This window comes from Lacerta agilis, chromosome 16 (genome assembly GCF_009819535.1).
Source record: "Lacerta agilis isolate rLacAgi1 chromosome 16, rLacAgi1.pri, whole genome shotgun sequence".
Taxonomy (NCBI): domain Eukaryota; kingdom Metazoa; phylum Chordata; class Lepidosauria; order Squamata; family Lacertidae; genus Lacerta; species Lacerta agilis.
Window position 1 is genome coordinate 27394527 of NC_046327.1, and position 18982 is coordinate 27413508.

The following is an 18982-nucleotide window of genomic DNA, read 5'->3' on the forward strand; positions in this document are numbered from 1 at the left end:
AATGTAACATAGCAGTTAGGGTTGGACTGGGAGTACCTGTGTTCAATTCCAAACTTAGCCACCAAGTTCACTAGATCCCTTATGGTCTTTCACACGCTGAGGTATAAAATGCCTTTTAGCCTCTAATGCCATTTATGTTAACATGTCATACTTGTTGACGCAAGAAAAAAGGGAGAAGCAGCATTTGCAATATGAGTGTTTTACAAGACCGTTACAGATGGGGCATGTGCTTGGGAGAGATGTACATAAGTATACAACAGCAGCCTTAATGCTTACGTACAACTCTTAAGGTCTCTTCATTGTTGGATACTATAAAAAGAGAGTTGGCTTCTATTAGTTTAATAAACAGGCACATGCCATCACCATTCATCTCCAAATGCTGCATTAGAAAGATATTTAGTTTGGAGAACTCTAGAATACTGTCCTTTGGGGAATTCCTACTTACTTTGCCTGTTTGTTTGGCTATGTCCCTAAAAACAAATATTTTCAGAAAATAAAACCTGTTCATTAGCAGAAAGCCTGGACTTGCTTTCCTAGAGCTGATCTTATTTGTGCATGAGTGCCATCTGGTGGTTAAGTAGAAGCTATTCCCACTTTCTTCCTAATTTGTGAATTATGGCATCAATCACATGCACATGTGATTGGGAGTACAGTGGTGCCCCGCTAGACGAATGCCTCGCTAGACGAAAAACTCGCTAGACGAAAGGCATTCGCTAGCGGAAGGCTGCCTCGCAAGACGAATTTTCCTATGGGCTTGCCTCGCAAGACGAAAAAATTGCCGATTTTTTTTTTCTTTTTTTCGTCAAACTGCTCTTCCCCCGTTGGTGCTTCGCAAGACGAAATTTTCGCTATACGACAGCACTCGCAGAACGAATTAATTTCGTCTTGCGGGGCACCACTGTAATTTCTGTGAACTCAGAGGTCTTGCTTTTGTGTAAATATGTATAAGATCAAGCTATCAATCTCCCTCCCCAAAGCTGTTGCAGCTTCTCTTCTCTCTCACTCCCAGGGGCATAAATTTTATAGGACAATATAACAAACCAAACTGAGAGTAGACCATACTTTCAGTGGTTGATACAGTGGTGGAAATATATGTGAATGGACAAATGAAAGCACCAATATGGAAAATTTGATATAGAAACACACCAGACATATATCTTTAAAGTGAATTTTAAAATAACCACTGAACCAAGTGATTGGTCAAGATCAACTACATTTAGTTCCTCCTCACCCTCAACTCTTTTGATGTGCAATGTTCATTATAAGAACTTGTAACTTTTAAGAACAAAAGATGAGATCAACTCTTCCAAGGCTTGTATTTCCACCGGGAGTTTAGAAACCATTCATTCTTGCTTTTGTTCAGCACCCTTAGTTTCCTTCAACATTTCTTGCCAGTTTTTCTCCATTTCTTCCTTACAGGTGAGAAAAGCATCTTCCAGTCGTCTCATAGAGTTGGCCAAGTCTGGGTTAGCACGCATCACCACCATATCATAAGCCATCCATGTAGCCTGCACTGAGACAGAGTGCAAAATGCAGAGTCACTAATTTGATGAGATTTGTTGCAGTGGCATGGATGAGAAGAAAAAGATGAAACAGATAACAAAACGGAAGAGTTGCCAGCTCTGAGACTAAATACCTCTTCAAATACACTTTAAGATTCAAACCAGTGCTGCACTGCAGTAACTAACTACTGTAGTTTACTCATTGACAGCTTTCCACAAATCGCGTCCTCCCTTAAAGAGGGCACGTGTTGCAGTGAGACCTGGCAACCAAATCTTTGTGTTGTGGGTGGGGATGATTGGACAGCCACAACACCCTATTGGTTGGTCCCTTGATCCTGGGTGTAATCAGGCCAATGGGATGCAAGATAGATGGATCAAGGGACCTATATATGCCCATGCACGTGACCCAGAGCTTCCTCTTTCGGCGCGTGCATTCGGAACACCCGCCCGCCTCTCCCTACTTTTAGGGCGTGTGCGCTTGACATTGCTATGCCGTCGTGAGTCATCTGTCATTGGGACAGGGGCATGGCAGGAATTTTCCCCACTTGGCTGATTGGCTGGTCCAATTTGGGTTTCGCCTGCCGCGTAGCAAATCGTTACAACTTGTAAGGTTGTGGATAGGCTCTGGTTCAGGTGATAGGGATGGAGGAACGCTCTCGCCATCCCTATGTGAAGGGTATTCCATTAAAGGAATCCAGGGACTCAATGGTTTGGTCAACCCTGAGAGGGGTTGCCGATGCCTGAGTTCAGGGGGACACCTGGGTGGTGGACATAGCATGTCCCCGGCTTTCCGCCTATCCAGGTGTTCACCCTAGGCTGACCTATGCTGGTGCCCTGGGTCAGCGCTAACTGCAACGGTGCAGGGAGCTAGTCGAACCAGAGCCTATGCAACCACTCACTTGCTGTAATCAATAAAGTTGTGGCCTAAATTCTGCCAAAAACCAAACCAAAATTTGAGCCTTGTCTGAATTTATTTAAGTGGGAGGTTTAAAGGTCTGAACACGCAATATCACTGACTCTCAGGGAAGTGACATCCTGCTTCTGGATGTACAGATCTGAAGGACGGAGTCCACTCATCCAACACTTGCCTTAGAAAAGCAATAGAATATCCACACACACCCTAAAAAAGTGCATAAGAAATTATTAAAACAAATCAGCAAGTTTTCCCAATCAGACTGCAATGATAGCAAAAGTGGAGCAGCTGTCCTTCCCCCTGCCCACAAAAAAATATGGATTAGTGAAGACAGTCCCTTAGAGGGAATACAAGGCTGTGCTGGTGGTGGGAGGATGGCTCTATTTGCGTCATGATCTTAACCCCCCACAACATACACTTTTCATCACCCCTACCCACCTGTGCAGCGAGTCTCAGCCAAGTTTGAGAATCGCTGTTATAGGGCACATTCAGTAATTTAAATGTTATTTTTCATGTTAACTAGACCATGGTGGCAGAATAACTTAATGCTATTTATGACAGCCAGCTTGCCATTTTTATCCAATCTGACTGAGAATAGGGTGTTTTTTTAAAGTATGTACTAATTAGTGGAAATGTTTGAATGAATCTGTAATAGAACTCCTGCAAATATTGTCTCACATCAAAACCTAGATTAAGTTCTGAGGCATTGTTTAATTATCCAAGAGGCTCGATCAGTATTTGATTTTCTTTGTGCCATTGCAATCCTCTCTACAAAGATTCCAGGTTGTGTGTTTTTTTAAAGAAACCATTTGAAATCTATAGTAGTTTCACAACCTGTCCTTGAACTGAAAAACCTCTTTAGAAAGTAATGAGAGAAGAGAAGTGGTGGGTAGGATTTAATCCTTTCTCCACCCATTTCCATGTTTGAAACCCACCCCGACACTGCTGTTCTCCCTGCAGGTTCAAATATATGTTCACAAAAATCAATGTGTAATTTAGCTCTAATTCATTATATTCTACCAAGAAAATATTTCTTGTCATATTTGACAGGATACTATAAAAACAAGAAATTCTGTCCACTTGTTATTCTTATACCTGTAGTTAGGAACTCAACATTCAAAAGAATGGTAGCATCTTGAAAAGGATAATTGTTACGTTGGGGTTTTGTTATTGTCTGTTCTACGAGACGTGAAAAATCAATGCTTTGTGGAAAGAAATTTAATTTAAGGTGCTTAAATTAGCAATTATTCTAAATGAATAGTACTTATACAGTTGCAACTGTATAAGTAATCTACAGTTTCTACAGACATATGCACAAGCAGTTTAGCATGTTCCTGTCCTGACACTACAGAACTTATTCAGCTCTTAATTGCATGTATTGATTAGTTATACTCAGTTGTGGATGAGCATCAGACCCTCACATGAGATTTAATGGATCCTGGATGCACATTGTAATCTGCACACTAATTTCTCCCTTAGTGGCTCAGGGGCATATACCGGGTAATTAGCAACACATAAATACTCTACAGGAATAGTACCACACCTGATAGTTTTTCCATGTCTTCCAGGAGCTTCTCTAAATCCCTGTTCAGATCCTCAAGCATTTTTACCATGTTGTCGTAATTTCTTTCACAGGGTTCACATTTGGCCATCTAACAGGGAAGAAGGTAGTAATGAGTTGCAGTGCAACTTTGAGAAACCTATGTTAAAACCACACAGAATGTTCTTACACTTTTTAAATAACTGCATGGTATAGAAGAGCATGTTTTGTATATTTTAAGCATTTCTACCCTGATCTTCAGGCAAAGTGTCCCAGAGCAGCTTACTGTAGGTTAAGGCCAGTTAGAACAGTAAATAGACAGTCCCAGCCCACAGGCTTCAACAGGGAATAGGAAAACAAGCAAACTCAGGCACCAGTTCTCACGGTGGTTGATAACAGGATGCTATTATTATTATTATTATTATTATTATTATTATTATTATTATTATTATTATTATTATTATTATTATTATTTATATACCACCCTACACCCAGGAGTTTCAGACTAGACCAGATGGGCTCATCTTTTGTTCTTAAAAGTTACAAGTTCTTATAATGAACACTGCACATCAAAAGAGTTGAGGGTGAGGAGGAACTAAATGGAGCTGGTCTCTTAGCACAGCCTATGGATTAGGCCCAATAGTTCCACTCCCCTGCAGAAGCCAGAGTACAGTAATGCGTACAACGAGCCTGCAGGATCCTTCCCATTGTTGTTGGGACTGAGTAAACACTTTATGTAACTGGACCAATATCAGAAAATTGTGATTTTCACCCTCCCCCCCCAAAAGACTGCAAAACACCCCAATGAATTTTGGATAAATGGATATAAAATATTGAATGGGGGGGGGAAGCTGCAAGTATGTTTAGAGAAAATGAACTTAAATGATTAATTCAATACCTCTGAAAATCAGAGCACTTCTTATGTGTCAAAGTAAAGATTGAAACACTTAACTTCTAACACTTCAGACTGCAAAATTATACTTCTTGACAGCTGTGCAATAGTGGGCACATGGGAAAAGAAAACCTCAATTACCACAGTAAATGTAGAATAAAATCAAATAAGTATATTAGTCACAAGCAAACAAACAAGCATCCCTAGAATCTGTAAGTAGTCCCCAAGTTCGAAAGAGAATATATTTTAAGTGCATACTTGAATTTTTGGCTACAATACCAATTAGGTACCTTAGCTTAAACAATAAATTCATCTATCAGGGCTGAAAAAGACAAGACACTAAATCACTTTGAAGAAGATGATGCTGACAATAATTTAAATGTTTAACTTCAGAAACTCCAGATATCAAACTGATTTTGTTTTATACTATGCTTGTGGAAGTGAAATCTTGCCAGAAATAGTGCATGCATCAGGCAGAGAGAGAAAGGTGGCAGAGAGCCATTGTTGGATTAGGGCCAGGGAATTATGGCCATCCAAAACAAAAGCTTAAAACCTGAAAGTTTCATGGTAGATTCAAAAGGTTCCTCATAAAAGCTCTAATGTACAGACTTCATAAGGGATACCTGCAATAACAGCGGGTTATAGAGAAAACTTCCCTTTTAGAAACACTTCAAGGGAAGAGGACCAGAGAGGGAACCATATTACCTAACACATTCACAATACTCTACAAAAAAAACTGAATGATCCCATATTTAAAACCATAGGATTGGTTTTTTAATATTGTGAAAGGGCAGCATATACCAGTAAATATTTGAAATAATAAATACAGCTGTGTCTTGTATCACAGTTGTAGAGCATATGTTTCAGAAACTGAGCGATCATTCAAGGAGTCCATGGCTTGAACTTCAGCTCTGAACTCACTATGTGACTTTAGATATGCCACTTTCCACTTCATCTCCTGCATCTATAATACAAGGATAAATATACTTGCCCTACATGATTTTTTTTAAGGACTGGGAAAATTGTGGAGTGCTTTGAACACTCTAAAAAGTGCTTCCCAACAGCCAATTTTCATTGTCTTCAATTTTGTACAGAGTCATGCACAATGATGGCAGCATATAAATAAATGTCAGTATTGCATCTGGTAAAACTACCAACAGTTCTCTCCCTAAGCCCCTTTCTCCACTCCTGCCCTTCATCCCATGCCATAATTACACTTCTGAATTTGTACAGCGATGCTGATTATTTTTAAGTGTTCATCATATTATTTTTGAATTGTTATATTTAATACTTTTCATCTGGCATGTTGTACTCCACTTTGAGCACGATTCTGTGGGAAAGTGGCATACAAATACACTTGATGATGATGATATAAATTCAAATAATAATAATAATAATAATAATAATAATTATTATTATTATTATTATTATTATTATTGAAAGACTAGCCAGGGGAGATGGAGGCATCCCTGTGCTCCTCAGCTCCTCGCAACCAACCTACACAAAGCACATTCTCTTCCCTTCCCTTCTCATTGCATTCCTGTCTAGCTCAGCATCCCTCTCAGCTGTCATCTTGGGGGTCCTCTCAGCCTCGTCCCTCAACGCTAGGAGCCTGTGAACATACACACATCCCCATGGGCCACTTTGTGTGGTTAGGGCTAGGAAGCTCCTTCACATCCACCCCTTTCCCCCTGAAAAGCCACCCACCTTTGCCTCAGGGACCCCAACTTCTCCTTCTGGTCAAGACGCCAACCGCCCGCCTGGCCACTTTCCTCCCTGCAAAACACACACACACAATTTTTATTAGTTTTACAATTTAATATTCCGCACATTTATCATATAAAAGAAAAATAATTAAAGAATCCAAATATCCCCCCATGACTTCTCTCAACTTCCCCTTCCGGTTCTTTGAATATTTGCTACTTCTGCTTAATTTATTACACTTAATTAATTTCCAAGTTGTTATTTCTTAACCTTTACCTTTGTTTTCTTAATTTTAAGTGTTTACTCAAACCCTACTAATGAGTCCAATTCTTTACAACGTTTCTGTCAATACAGCATAAACGGTTCCCAATCTTTTTTAAAGTCTCTATTGTCATTGTCTAAGTCTTCCTGTAAGTTTCGCCATGTCTGCATATTCTATAAGTTTAACTTGCCATTCTTCCTTCGTTGGTATCTTGTCGTCCTTCCATTTTGGGGCTAGTAAAATCCTAGCCGCTGTTGAAGCATACATGAATAACTGATGAGAGGCTGTTTTCAACCCATTTGGGCCAATGGTGCCTCCTCCTCGATGCCATCGCCAACACTGCCCCCCCATACGTATTTTATTTCCGCTAAAAATTGTACACCACTTGATTAAAAAAACCAAAAAACACCACAAAGCATTTTACACTGTTTTCTATAGAGGAAATACATTGTTGGGCACAGCTGGGCCTTGTCAGGAGCAGCCGGACCTTATCCCTATGGTTGCCTCACAGCTGTGAGGGGTGTGCTTTCCCTCCTCAGCATACATTATTATTATTATTATTATTATTATTATTATTATTATTATTATTATTATTAAAATGTATATACCACCCAAACATCACAGGGTCTGGTTTACCAGGACACAGTACTACAGAGAAGGGGAGAGGAGAGGGAAGCCTCAGAAGCATCTTATATTTTATGTCGCCTCATATTTAGTCAGGCCTACATCACCAGAAGCCCTTCTTCATGTGGCCCAGAGGGCAGCAACACAAAACCAAGCCTTTTCTGTGGTGGCTCTCTGTTTGTGGGGTGCTTTCCCCAGGGAGACTCACCTGGTGCCTTAAATAACATATATTTTAGGCGCCAGATGAAGACATTTCTCTTCAACTGGACCTTGGTCTAACTGACCAAGCTGTGGCTTTGTTACTATGTCTGTAGGACGGGGGGTATTTGGTTTGCTTTTATTGTTTATTTTGTATTCTCGTTTTGTATTTTTCTGTTGCCCACTGGTCTGGGATCTTCGGGAAAAGGGCAGTATAAAAATTTAATTAACTGATCAATTAATAAAGGAAAGGTTGCTTTGGCGGTGAAGCGCTGCCCCAGCGTGGGAGATACAGCAGGAAACAAAATTAGTAACCCATCCTATTTCCCCCTACTTCACAATACACAAGTCTACAACCAACACAAACAGTCCCTTTCCTTTCTCCTCATCCTTCTTTTGATGGCCCTCTCTCACTTTACCCATGGCCATGGCCCCAAGCAGCCCGTTTTCTTCTCTCCCCAAACCTCTGCCTTCACCCAGCCCCCAAAGGCCACATCCCCCCACTTTCCTACCTTCCTCCTTCAGTAGACAGCTACACAAACATGGGCACAGCTCAGCCACGACTGTCCCTTCTCCCTTCCAGCCAATCCAAAGGCCTACTGCTGCCCAGTTAGAATGGATGTGGGCGGGTGCAGTAAAGGCCTAGCAAGGGACTGTAGGCAGCTGGAGAAGGGATAGAAGCCATTTTAATATGGTCTTTTTTTATTAAAAAAAGGTAATTTGGTGGAGAGGCAAGCAACTAGCCCCAGCAGGCACTCATGGCAGCACCCTGGGGACTTATGGGGGCCAGCAGATTCACAGGTAATTTGCAACTCTTTATTTTATTTTGAAATGGGTGTGTGGCATTGTGTTGCACAGTAGCTGAGTTAGATTCATTTTGGATCCTATTCAACTCAGTACATAACAATTGCTTTCCGTGGACTTCAGTGGAGCCATGAGAAGGAACGTTCCTCCATCAGATGTAATCTGGGGACAACGGTTCCATCAATCTGCAGCAGAGGAAGAAACCTAGGAAGCAAGGCCACCCAGCCCTTCAAGCGTCTCCTCTCTGTCAACCGTTTCTATTCCACGTGTTCATTAACTATAATAATATTGTTACACACCAACCCAGTCTCTGCAGCACTGTGAGAATAAACTGGGAAACATTGGCCTGCGAGCGCTCCAGTTGGAGAACAGCCTTTACTCACTCGAACTCGACGCAAGGGAGAAACGTGCAAAGAGGAAGGCACACTTGGCAAATCCACACCATGATAAACTCCCGCCCGGAAACCAATGTCCCCACTGTGGAAGGATGTGTGGATCCAGAATTGGCTTCCACAGTCACTTACGGACTCATTCTTAAAACCGTGTTTATGGAAGACAATCTTACTCAGCTACGAGTGATCGCCAAAGAAGAAGAAAGAAGAAGACTAAGCATGCTTACCAGGGTCTGTGTTTCCTTTTGGAATAATGAGGCACAGTGGAATCTGTGGTGTCTTTATGATACATGGTTTATTTACACATATATGCAGTCCAATGGAGGGCTCTCTGGCATTACTTTCCAAGAGGTACTGGCCTCTCTCATAGCCCAGCATTAGATTCAAAACAGACATTCTGCTTTTTTTACTCTCTCCATCCCACTGCTTAGTAACTGTTCCTTAACTCCTAACTGTCGTTATAAACTCTAACCCACTAGACTAAACCCTTGGCTTTTATCCCCTGACTGAGGGAGGAAGTAGGGTTGCCATATTTCAAAAGATAGAATTCCTCACACCCTCCAAGTTGGAAACAGAGGCTTATCAGTGAGTTCATCACACCACTTGGGTCTATTGTAAAAATGCACGAGTCTGCTTATTTCCTGGTTCTAACATTCCAACTTTAATTCAATTCTAACACTAACTTAATCCAGAATTCAGGGTGTCTTAAAGCACAGATTCATAACAATTTGAAGCTTTGATAACTGCTTCCTGAGCTGCCTGGTTTTTGTCTTCCCTCCTAATCCCTTCTTCCTATTGTGGCATGTCTTTTATATTGTAAGCTTGTTGGCTGGAACTTTTTTTTAAAATGTAAGCCGCTATGGTACAGTTTAACTGGGTTAAAGTAACGTGTGAGTGAGGCCTGTCTTCCACATTGTTGACTGGGAAATTTCTCACATGGTTATTGACGGTGAAAGACGCTGCATGCTACATTCAGCAGAGAGCATCATTTCCTGCTGCAAAGCAGCCACTGCCTACTCATAACTACGTAGCTGAACAAATATGTTGCTGCACACCTGCATAACCTGTTCATAGGGGTATGATATGCTAATCGATGTGGCTGAGGAAATGACTTCTAGCATTGCGGTGTAACGAGAATCTTTAAGTCAGGATCGTGAAAGACTGTTTGTTCTGGGATCTTGCTCTGCGGTGATGAATGAAGAAGGGATGTACCGACTGACAACGTTGTGTGGGGGGCCCTTAGGATTCCAAATATAAGAATAGGATTTGTGGTAAGGACTGAGAAACTTTATCAGAGATGTGTGAAGGAGGGTACTGGGATGGAGTGTTGCTTCGGAGGAAGGTTGGGCTGCCTCTAACCATAGTTTGTGCTCAGCCTCTCCAATGAGACCTTTTCTCATCAGAAAGAATAATTTTTGAATAAAATGTTCTTTGGGCCTGTTGGGGAGTAGTTGTGGATTTATGTCCAAGTATTTGAACATGTTTCTAAATCAGAATGTCACAAAATGAAAGGGAAGCAGTTTGCATGAGGGACCAATTCTTGTTTGTAAATTCCATTTCACTGCACTCTGCACCAATGGGCTTCACCCAGAACCATCTCTCTCTCTCTCTCTCTCTCTCTCTCTCTCTCTCTCTCTCTCTCTCTCTCTCTCTCTGTGTGTGTGTGTGTGTGTGTGTGTGTGAATTCTGAGGCAGAATAAGCAGATTTAAGTAACTCTACCTTCTGATTCTCTTTTGCAAATGCCTCCTCTATATTAACATTCCAAAGGAAACATGGAGCTGGGGGACCCATGTTTTCTTTGCAGAGTGAAGTTGTATCCTGGGAGACTAGGAAAGATCAAGCTGCCTTTGCTATCATCCCATGTTTCTGCCAGGTTTATCTTTTGTAATTGAGAAACTTCTGACTTCCCCAGAATAAGAGAGACTGCTCTGTCGGAGCAATATACTTTTGCCTAGTTGTGTGTGTTGGCAGGAACCTGAAATACTGGTTTAACCAATGCATAACCTATGATACAAATAAAATAGCATGATCCCATTCGAGGACAGAGTTCAAAAGAACTGAATGAGTAATGAAGAGTAATGAGTCAGAAAGGCATGTATCACCAATAGAGAACGTCTATTTGCTTGACCCAGAAACATAACTCAGTAATCATAGCCTTCGATAGGCTATGAGGCAGCATGTTAGAGATATCATCATCATCATCATTCTTTATTCGAACGTCAGTCAGAAAAGATACATTTATCCATATAGAATTAAAACAATGTTAGAGATATCAGAAAATCCTGCAGTGGCAGGGGAAAAAAGGAGTAGTTGCTAGGTTAATGACACATAATCAATAATTTGTTCCAGTTTTCAAGATGTTGATGAATTCTGACAAGCTTTGTAATACCTTCAAAGTTTTGCTGTGTGGTTTCTGTTTTCTCAATATTGCAGACTATTATTTGAAGTGTTAGTACTGGTATCGGGAAAGAGAGAGAAAGAATAGCTTCAAGGGGTGATTGCAAAGTGAATTAGCCTCAAAGGGAGTAAATAAGAGAGGCATGTTGAGCAGGTTTTACATGAAACCCTTGAAGGAAATTGGAACACTTCATTGGGCAGCTTCTTCCATTGCCAAACTGCTTAGATAATCTAGGGAGTTATTCCTAGTGCTTAACCTGCTAGCTTTCTTCTCAGTTGATTTAGAATGCAGTAATTGTTGCTGTCATCCATGGAGAAGAAATCCACAGAAACATATGTGGTTGTGCCCTGGAGTTGCAGCCTAGAGTAGCTACTTTTCAAACTGGTACTGTACTGTATATGAAATGGTGAGAAGGAAGTGTTTGCACTCACCTCCTGTGAGTAAAGGACTGCTCTTGAAACTGTGTTACATTTTCTCCTACTCCACAATAGATGGGCATGTTCAAACAAAAGCATTAGAGCATTCAGAATGGAAAAGTTCTTGTCTACACAGTTAAGTTTGCTAAAGGTGTAGTCAGTGTCCTTCTGGGTAGATCCAAGCCTTCATCTTTTAAAACAAACATTCAAGCACATATATAGCAGTTCAGCCAAGAGGTCAGCACAGCCTTGTCCTATCCACTTGCGTCTGTTCATGCTCAGGAGACATTGGTGAATGGAGAATGTTTATATAGTATCTAGATAAAAATATGAGGAAGTGTTGCTGTTATTACTTGGGCAATAGAATATTGATATGCAAATGTTGCACGCACCCGGGGCCGGTACATAGATAAGAGCTTTTCAGATATCTTACTGCCAAGTGCAACTCCTACCTTGGTAAGTGCTTTTTTGAAAACCTCACCTCTAAATCAGCACTAAATTGCTTTCCTTCATAGAACTGTTCTATTGTATCACATATGTTGATAATTAGTTTAGCAGAAACTGGCCTGAGATATAACAGATCACTTTGTAATGGTGGGAAGTTTTAATTAATAATAATTAGTAAACTGGATTGACTACAGGTCTTTTAATGAATGCTTCTGATTCTATTGCATAACTTTCTAAAACTTCCCTTTAGAAGTTTTTTTTTGTAATATTTACTTAAATTGTTGAAACTATTCTGAATATAGAACTGTAAACCATTGCATTAATTACTTTATGGGTAGGTTTATAAATCCTACTTTTTAAGGATTAGAAATTTCTGCCGTTTTCTGTGATTAATGTTCACAGCTCTTTTTAATGCATTTATGCAATGACAGATTCTTCTTAATTGTCAATAAACTCATCTCTTTTTACCACTTGGGAAGGTGTGTGTGTGTGTGTGCAAATGTTAACCATGGGCGGATTACAGATTAGATTGTGAGTACCGTTTGTTTATCTTATACCTAATCACTTGGAAACATGGCGAAGTCATTATTATTCCTGTTTAAAATGTTCTCATTTGCATCATTTTGGAGTGTCAAAGTAATTTTTAGTCTTATTATTTGTTTTCTATGTTGAAATGGCACTAGATTGATAAAGAATAATATATTTTATATATCTTTAAACTGGACATATGAAATCATCATAAGTATACAGTGTCTGTAGATGCAGCTTGCATGCACAAATATTTGGTGGAGAAGCAGATGGTAACTCCTATATTAGGAACAATGTAGCATGGAGACAATGAACTCTGCTTTTGTCACCATGCAGTTCACAGGTGGCTGTTGTGTTTGTCTGTGATGCACAAAGAGCTTAACATCATGCTTGTAGTGCAGCATTTGCCTTTATCTACATCATTTGCAGTGATGTTTCTTTTTACTTCATGTGTTTTTATCTGGTTTTATTTTAATTTTTTTATTTTGCTCATTGCAGAAGCATGGCTTGTGTCTGCTTATCTTTGAATATTCTGGTACAGCTGGGCCATTCTAGGCATTATGGTTTGCTTCAGTCATCCTAGGATCTGTCCTTAAAAAAAACAAAAAACTACCAGTACATTACTCTTTGTCCTGAACTCGATGTTGTTGTTGCGAACCCACTTTGAATGCTTCTTCAGAAAAGATGCATATAAGCTTGACTTGACTTTTTAAAAAATGCTTGTAAAAATAGTGCTGAAGTTATTTTTGTACTATTATGTGAAACAAAGAGACTCTTCTGATGAATATGTGGATTGTGCAATTTCACAGACTTTAAATAAGGAGGGGGAGGAATAGAAGGACCTTTAGAATTGTGTCTGGAAATGTGCTGAGGGCCTGCAAGATACCAGGGGCACAACAAACTCAGTCCAGTCAACACATTTTTGAAGTTCATTTTTTAGATCATTTGTTGTTTATATAGCATCAGCAGTTTACATAGCACTTGACCAAAGTTACTCAATAATATAAGTAAAAACAAAAAACAAAACCACCCAAGTCCCTGTATGAAGGAGCTTTTAAAGTCTATAAACCAAAACGACAGTTGTAATTCATTAATGTTTAGTTGTTTTTTAATGGTTTTTAGTGATCCTTGTTTTTATTTGTAAGCCGCCGTAAGTCCCATTGGGGGAAAGGTACAGTATAAATATATATGTGCATATAAGGTAAAGGACCCCAGGATGGTTAAGTCCAGTCAAAGGCAACTATGGCGTTGCGGCGCTCATCTCACTTTCAGGTAAAGGGAGCCGGCATTTGTCCACAGACAGCTTTCAGGGTTATGTGGTGAGCATGACTAAACCGCTTCTGGTGCAATGGGACACCGTGATGAGTACCAGAGCACACTGAAATGCTGTTTACCTTCCCACCACAGTGGTGCCGATTTATCTACTTGTGCTGGCGTGCTTTCGAACTGCTAGGTTGGCAGGAGCTGAGACAGAGCAACGGGAGCTCACCCTGTCACGGGGATTGGAACCGCCGACCTTCTGATCGGCAAGCCCAAGAGGCTCAGTGGTTTAAACCACAGTGCCACCCGCGTCCACTACTACCACTAGTGCCACTAATAGTAACAAATCCTCTTGTGACAACTGCATAGAGTCTTCATTTGATGAGCTTGACAAACATCCAGACTTCCTCCCAACTTGGAAGCTTCAGCAGTGGGCAGTGATCCCCACCACCACCCTGCCCCAAAGTTGGGAGGAAGGCTTAGGACTGTTTGGCAGCTGTGTCTTCAAGGTGCAGGACCAAGCTGGCAACATATGCACACAAGACCTTTCCTGCTGCCAGATTGGGTAGTGTTGGTTGCTGCTGGCAGCAGTGACTAATAGTATACACTCCTTGCCAGCCTGGAAATGGACAGGGAGAGTTGGACTCCATGGCCTGAAAGCGCTCACAGCACCTTCAAGCTAGTGGCTCCTGAAAGCACACACCTGCCCATCTAGCCAATCCATTGGTAAAGGCAGAAGGGGGTTTCATAGGCCAGGAGAGACTGTCAAGTCAACTACAATTTTTGATTTTCCAGCAAGGTCAGCCCAACTTTTTTTGACTCCCACAAATAATTCATGGGATTCACTATCAGCTCTGGGCCTAGATAACTTTAGATAAATGTAATTAGGTATATTTATTACAGGTGGATCTCATGGCTACTTGGGGTGGCATTTTTCAGTGGCATGGAAGGAGATGAGCAGGGAGGAAGGCTGATGTTTTTGTGCCCCGTTGCATGTCGACTTCCGATCTGTTCCAAGAATGCTCCTCTTGTGTTCTGTCTCCCCCCGCCCCCAAACAGGAAAGTGTGAAAGATACTGCTTTCATAGCCAACAACCAAGTCTTTGCATCTTGTGTTTGTTTTGCTTCTGTCACAAGACATTTTGCAGCCTGAAAACTCCCCACCTTGCTAGGGTAAATGTTTTAAGAATTACTGTTGTGCCATTCAGATAACATGCATTTCCTTCTTCGCATGTTTCACCCTGCTTCATGCCTCATTTTTGTACGCATGTGCACTGCCTACACATGGCTGTTCAAGCATACAACTTCATGTGTCTGTCTCATGTGGTGGGGTGGGTGTGGCTTTGTGATGTGGCAGATTTATTTAGCTTGTTTGTTCACAGGGTGAGTTCAAAAGCTTTGGAATGATACTTTATTGACTTCCCTTATCTGACTTTGGCTGTTTACTGACATAGGAACCACTCCCAAAAAATGTAGGTTTTCTACCTTCTACTTACCCATTGTTCTGTAAGCAAAAGCAGTCCCGTTGTGAGATTAAACATTCTATTAAACATTTTTTAAAGGGGAAAATATTATGATCAGGTTAGTTTCAGAGGCCAGTGCAGGACAGACTATTGTAAAGCCTTAAGTGTTAAATGAGTGTCAATGTGTTAAATGAGGCCAGGTAATGATTACTGGAATGAGAGTAGGAGTGTTGCATGTATACCAGAGTGTTATTATTTTCATCATGTTGTTGAGTATGAAAATGTAACTGAAAATAAATATAATAAAAGATTTCAAAACCAAAAAAATCTGTATTATCAGGGAGGTAATATTAAATGATTCAGGGCATAGCAGAGCCATCTTTAGCATATGCAGTGTCGGGGTGCAAAAATTCACCCAGCACCCCCATTTTTTGGGGGGGGGCAGGTCAAAGTTCTTGAGCTTTTTTCAGGCTGCAGCTCAAAGCTGTAGAGCTTTTTTAAGAGGGCAACTCAGAGTTGTTGAGCTTTGAGGGAGGGGGACAGCAAATACCACTAACATGAAAAAGTAAAAAGCAGCTACGATACCTCCGTCTTTCCATTTTTGCGATCACGCTAAAAGGAAAGACACCACTAAGGAGCGGCGCTGGTTACCATACATTGATTCTGCAGCTATTCCGCAATAGAGAACTGAAATTACCCATCAAATAAATCACCCAGGGGTCGTGGTTAACAGCTTAGGCGGCAGCAGCAGCGGGTGCCCCACAGAATTCGGCGCCTGGGTGCAACGCATCCCCAGGTAAAGACGGCCCTGTCACAAGGTCAGGGGCTGCATAGGGAAGGAGGAATAATTGAAAATAATCTTCCCACTTCCTCCATTGGTGTTTGGCATGTTGTTGTCGTTCAGTCGTGTCCGACTCTTCGTGACCCCATGGACCAGAGCACGCCAGGCACGCCTATCCTTCACTGCCTCTCGCAGTTTGGCCAAACTCATGTTAGTAGCTTCAAGAACACTGTCCAAACCATCTCATCCTCTGTCGTCCCCTTCTCCTTGTGCCCTCCATCTTTCCCAACATCAGGGTCTTTTCTAGGGAGTCTTCTCTCTCATGAGGTGGCCAAAGTACTGGAGCCTCAACTTCAGGATCTGTCCTTCTAGTGAGCACTCAGGGCTGATTTCTTTGAGAATGGATAGGTTTGATCTTCTTGCAGTCCATGGGACTCTCAAGAGTCTCCTCCAGCACCTCATTGGCATGAGGGCAACACTATTCATTGCAAGTCTTCTGGACCCATCCCAATGCCTGCTCACACACTTCCCAACCCTGACAACCATTGTCTAAACTGAGAGTGAATCCACACCAGAGCATTCTTCTTCTTCTTCTTCTTCTTCTTCTTCTTCTTCTTCTTCTTCTTCTTCTTCTTCCTATACTGCCCTTCATTTGAAGATCACAGTGAGGTTTACAATATAAAAACACAAAAATGCATACCAGAGCAGCATGAACCTCCCCAGCTTAAAAGGCCATAGATTTAATAAGCCAAAGGCCTGGGAGAAGAGGAATGTTTTTGCCTGGCACCTAGAGATATGTAATGAAGACAGATTGGAAACTGCCCATTATGTTTGCTCACTATATGTGTTTCTTGAAGACAATTTACATCTAAATTTTGTTTAAGAATTATATGTTCAATTTTATTTGTCAGGGAGTCTTGGAAACAAATGAGCGGAGTTAATTAGAAAAAAAAATATTTATTGCAAAAAAAACCAACAGAGTTCATGGAGTGGTGAACGCTGCCATCCGTCCATCAGTGAAGATGTTCCTACTGATGAGGCTTCTTCCAGTGAAACCAAAAGCAGCCCAGTGTCTTCTTGTGACATGATCTGTCCTGAAGGCCGCCTATTCGACGAGAGCGGGGGCTAAGGGGGTCAGCCCCCTCCTCTTCCTCATTCCCAGACACAGAGCTTCCATATTCGTTCCCACTCTCCGAGCTGCGGCTGCTACGTCTCTGTAATTTGAACTCCATTGGTTGTCTGCCATCAATGTTGTTTCCAGTCAACATTCCTGAGGGTTTGGGAGAGGACTGCTGATTGTACTCATCTGGTCTTGCATTTAGCCCCCTCTCTTCCTGTCTGCCTTCTCCCTCTGCCTGTACTTCTTCCCTTGGAGCCGGTGTATTCAAGACATGATTCCTTTTTACTTTACTGTTTAGACCATTTAGGTTCCAACTCAGTACCTTTAAATCCGCCATTATGTTTACTTGTGTCTTTTCTCCTAAAATCTTGTCTAAAGTTTTTGTTGTCTTGGTTATCTAAATTATCCACCTCCCCCACTGTTGCTCCTTCCCCTGCCCCTCCTACTGCTCCCAACGGGTCCTGTGGAGTGTATGGGTTGCCAAACTCTCTGCCATGTCTTAGCCAGAATTCCTGTGCCTGCTCTTCATTTACCAATCTTTATCTTTTTTCCCCTTGTATGTAAAGTAAATTCCTTCTTGGAATTCCCATCTAAATTTAATATTAACTCTAATATTAACTCTAATCAAGACGTTTGTCAGGAACGAGTACCTCTGGCATTTTTGAAGCAAACGAGGAGGTATCTCTAAACATAGCCACAGGGTTTCCGTCAACCTGGAGTCTGTTTTCATAATTGTTCTAGACTATAGTGTCCTTCAATTTCTGACAGTTAAAAGTTACCAAACAGTCTCAAGGCTGTTTCTTAGCCTTAGCTGATTTAGACCGGACCCTGTAGCAACTGTCAATAGATCCATCAACATATTCCTGTTCCTCTCCCAATGAATCTGCAATTGTCTTGACTTTTATGTTTTAGGAACTTGTTCCCCCTCCGCCTCTGGAAGGCCTCTTATTTGCATCACATTAGATCTTTGTCTCGTCTCTAAGACCACGAGACAATCCTCAATTTGATCCTGTCTGCCAGCTAAACCCCCTTATTATCTCTTGTTCCCCTCTAATTTATTCATTCTCTTTTTCAATTTTTTTGGGTTTCGGCCTCCAAGTTTTTCACAGAAATGTCCAAAGCTTCTAATTTGCTAGACATTTTTGTGACCATTTTTGTGTTCTTCCCCAATTCCGCTACAACTTTTTCATTCAGCTTTTGCATTTGTGTCAGCATCTCATTTTTAAAATCTGACATATATACTCTATATTTGACTTTCTTCAGATTGTTTTCTTGATGTTTCAATATTCTATAAACCACATTGAGATTTTTCTTAAAAATATAAAGCGGTATAGAAATTAAACACATTAAGACATACACACAAACACATACACACACACATAAATACATACATACATATATACTATACATACATACATATATACATACATACCTGGGATGCTAGGATAGGAAGCTCCCACATGATTCGGCCAATCGAGACAGATGTCAGTGATGCATCAGGGGAGCATTGTGAGAGCAGCAGGAACAGTGCAAAGATTGCTTGAATAGGTTCTCAGGTGCCTTGGCGGAGTTCAGAACCAGGCTTATTCACTGAAATCACTACTAAAAAACCTTCCCATGCTAATACTTTGGGAAGTGAGGGATATAGGCAAAAATAGAGGGGCATGATGGTTGCATTGGGAATTAGCGAGGACACCGTAGGGATTTGAACCCCATCCTGGGAACCAGGAGCGCCGAC

At 41.2% G+C, this 18982-nt stretch overlaps 2 protein-coding genes across 10 annotated transcripts in view; one reads left to right on the forward strand and one right to left on the reverse strand.

The window, feature by feature from the left end:
• Positions 1–1154: 1154 nt before the first annotated feature.
• Positions 1155–9081, reverse strand: SYCE3 (synaptonemal complex central element protein 3). 7 transcript variants are annotated; one of them, XM_033173571.1, is made up of 3 exons: positions 3959–4067; positions 1302–1513; positions 1155–1210 (listed from the first exon to the last, which is right to left on the reverse strand). In XM_033173571.1, exons 1-2 carry the CDS (start codon positions 4065–4067, stop codon positions 1344–1346), a joined length of 279 nt encoding a protein of 92 aa, XP_033029462.1. In that variant the 3' UTR covers positions 1155–1210; positions 1302–1343. The 7 variants fall into 7 exon arrangements, with proteins under 7 accessions (XP_033029462.1, XP_033029468.1, XP_033029465.1 ...); XM_033173577.1 differs by lacking the exon at positions 1155–1210 and adding an exon at positions 9059–9081 and having other exon boundaries at positions 1239–1513; XM_033173574.1 differs by lacking the exon at positions 1155–1210 and adding an exon at positions 8178–8233 and having other exon boundaries at positions 1239–1513.
• Positions 9082–9828: 747 nt separating this feature from the next.
• The window catches only part of STYK1 (serine/threonine/tyrosine kinase 1), a 33015-nt gene continuing 23861 nt past the window's right edge, over positions 9829–18982 (forward strand). The window contains exon 1 of one of the 3 annotated variants that reach the window (XM_033173568.1): positions 9829–10102. The gene's annotated coding sequence lies outside the window, so the exon portion shown is untranslated. Of the gene's footprint in view, positions 10103–12069; positions 12103–18982 lie in introns of those variants that run through there. The other 2 variants (XM_033173569.1, XM_033173570.1) reach the window with 2 other exon arrangements.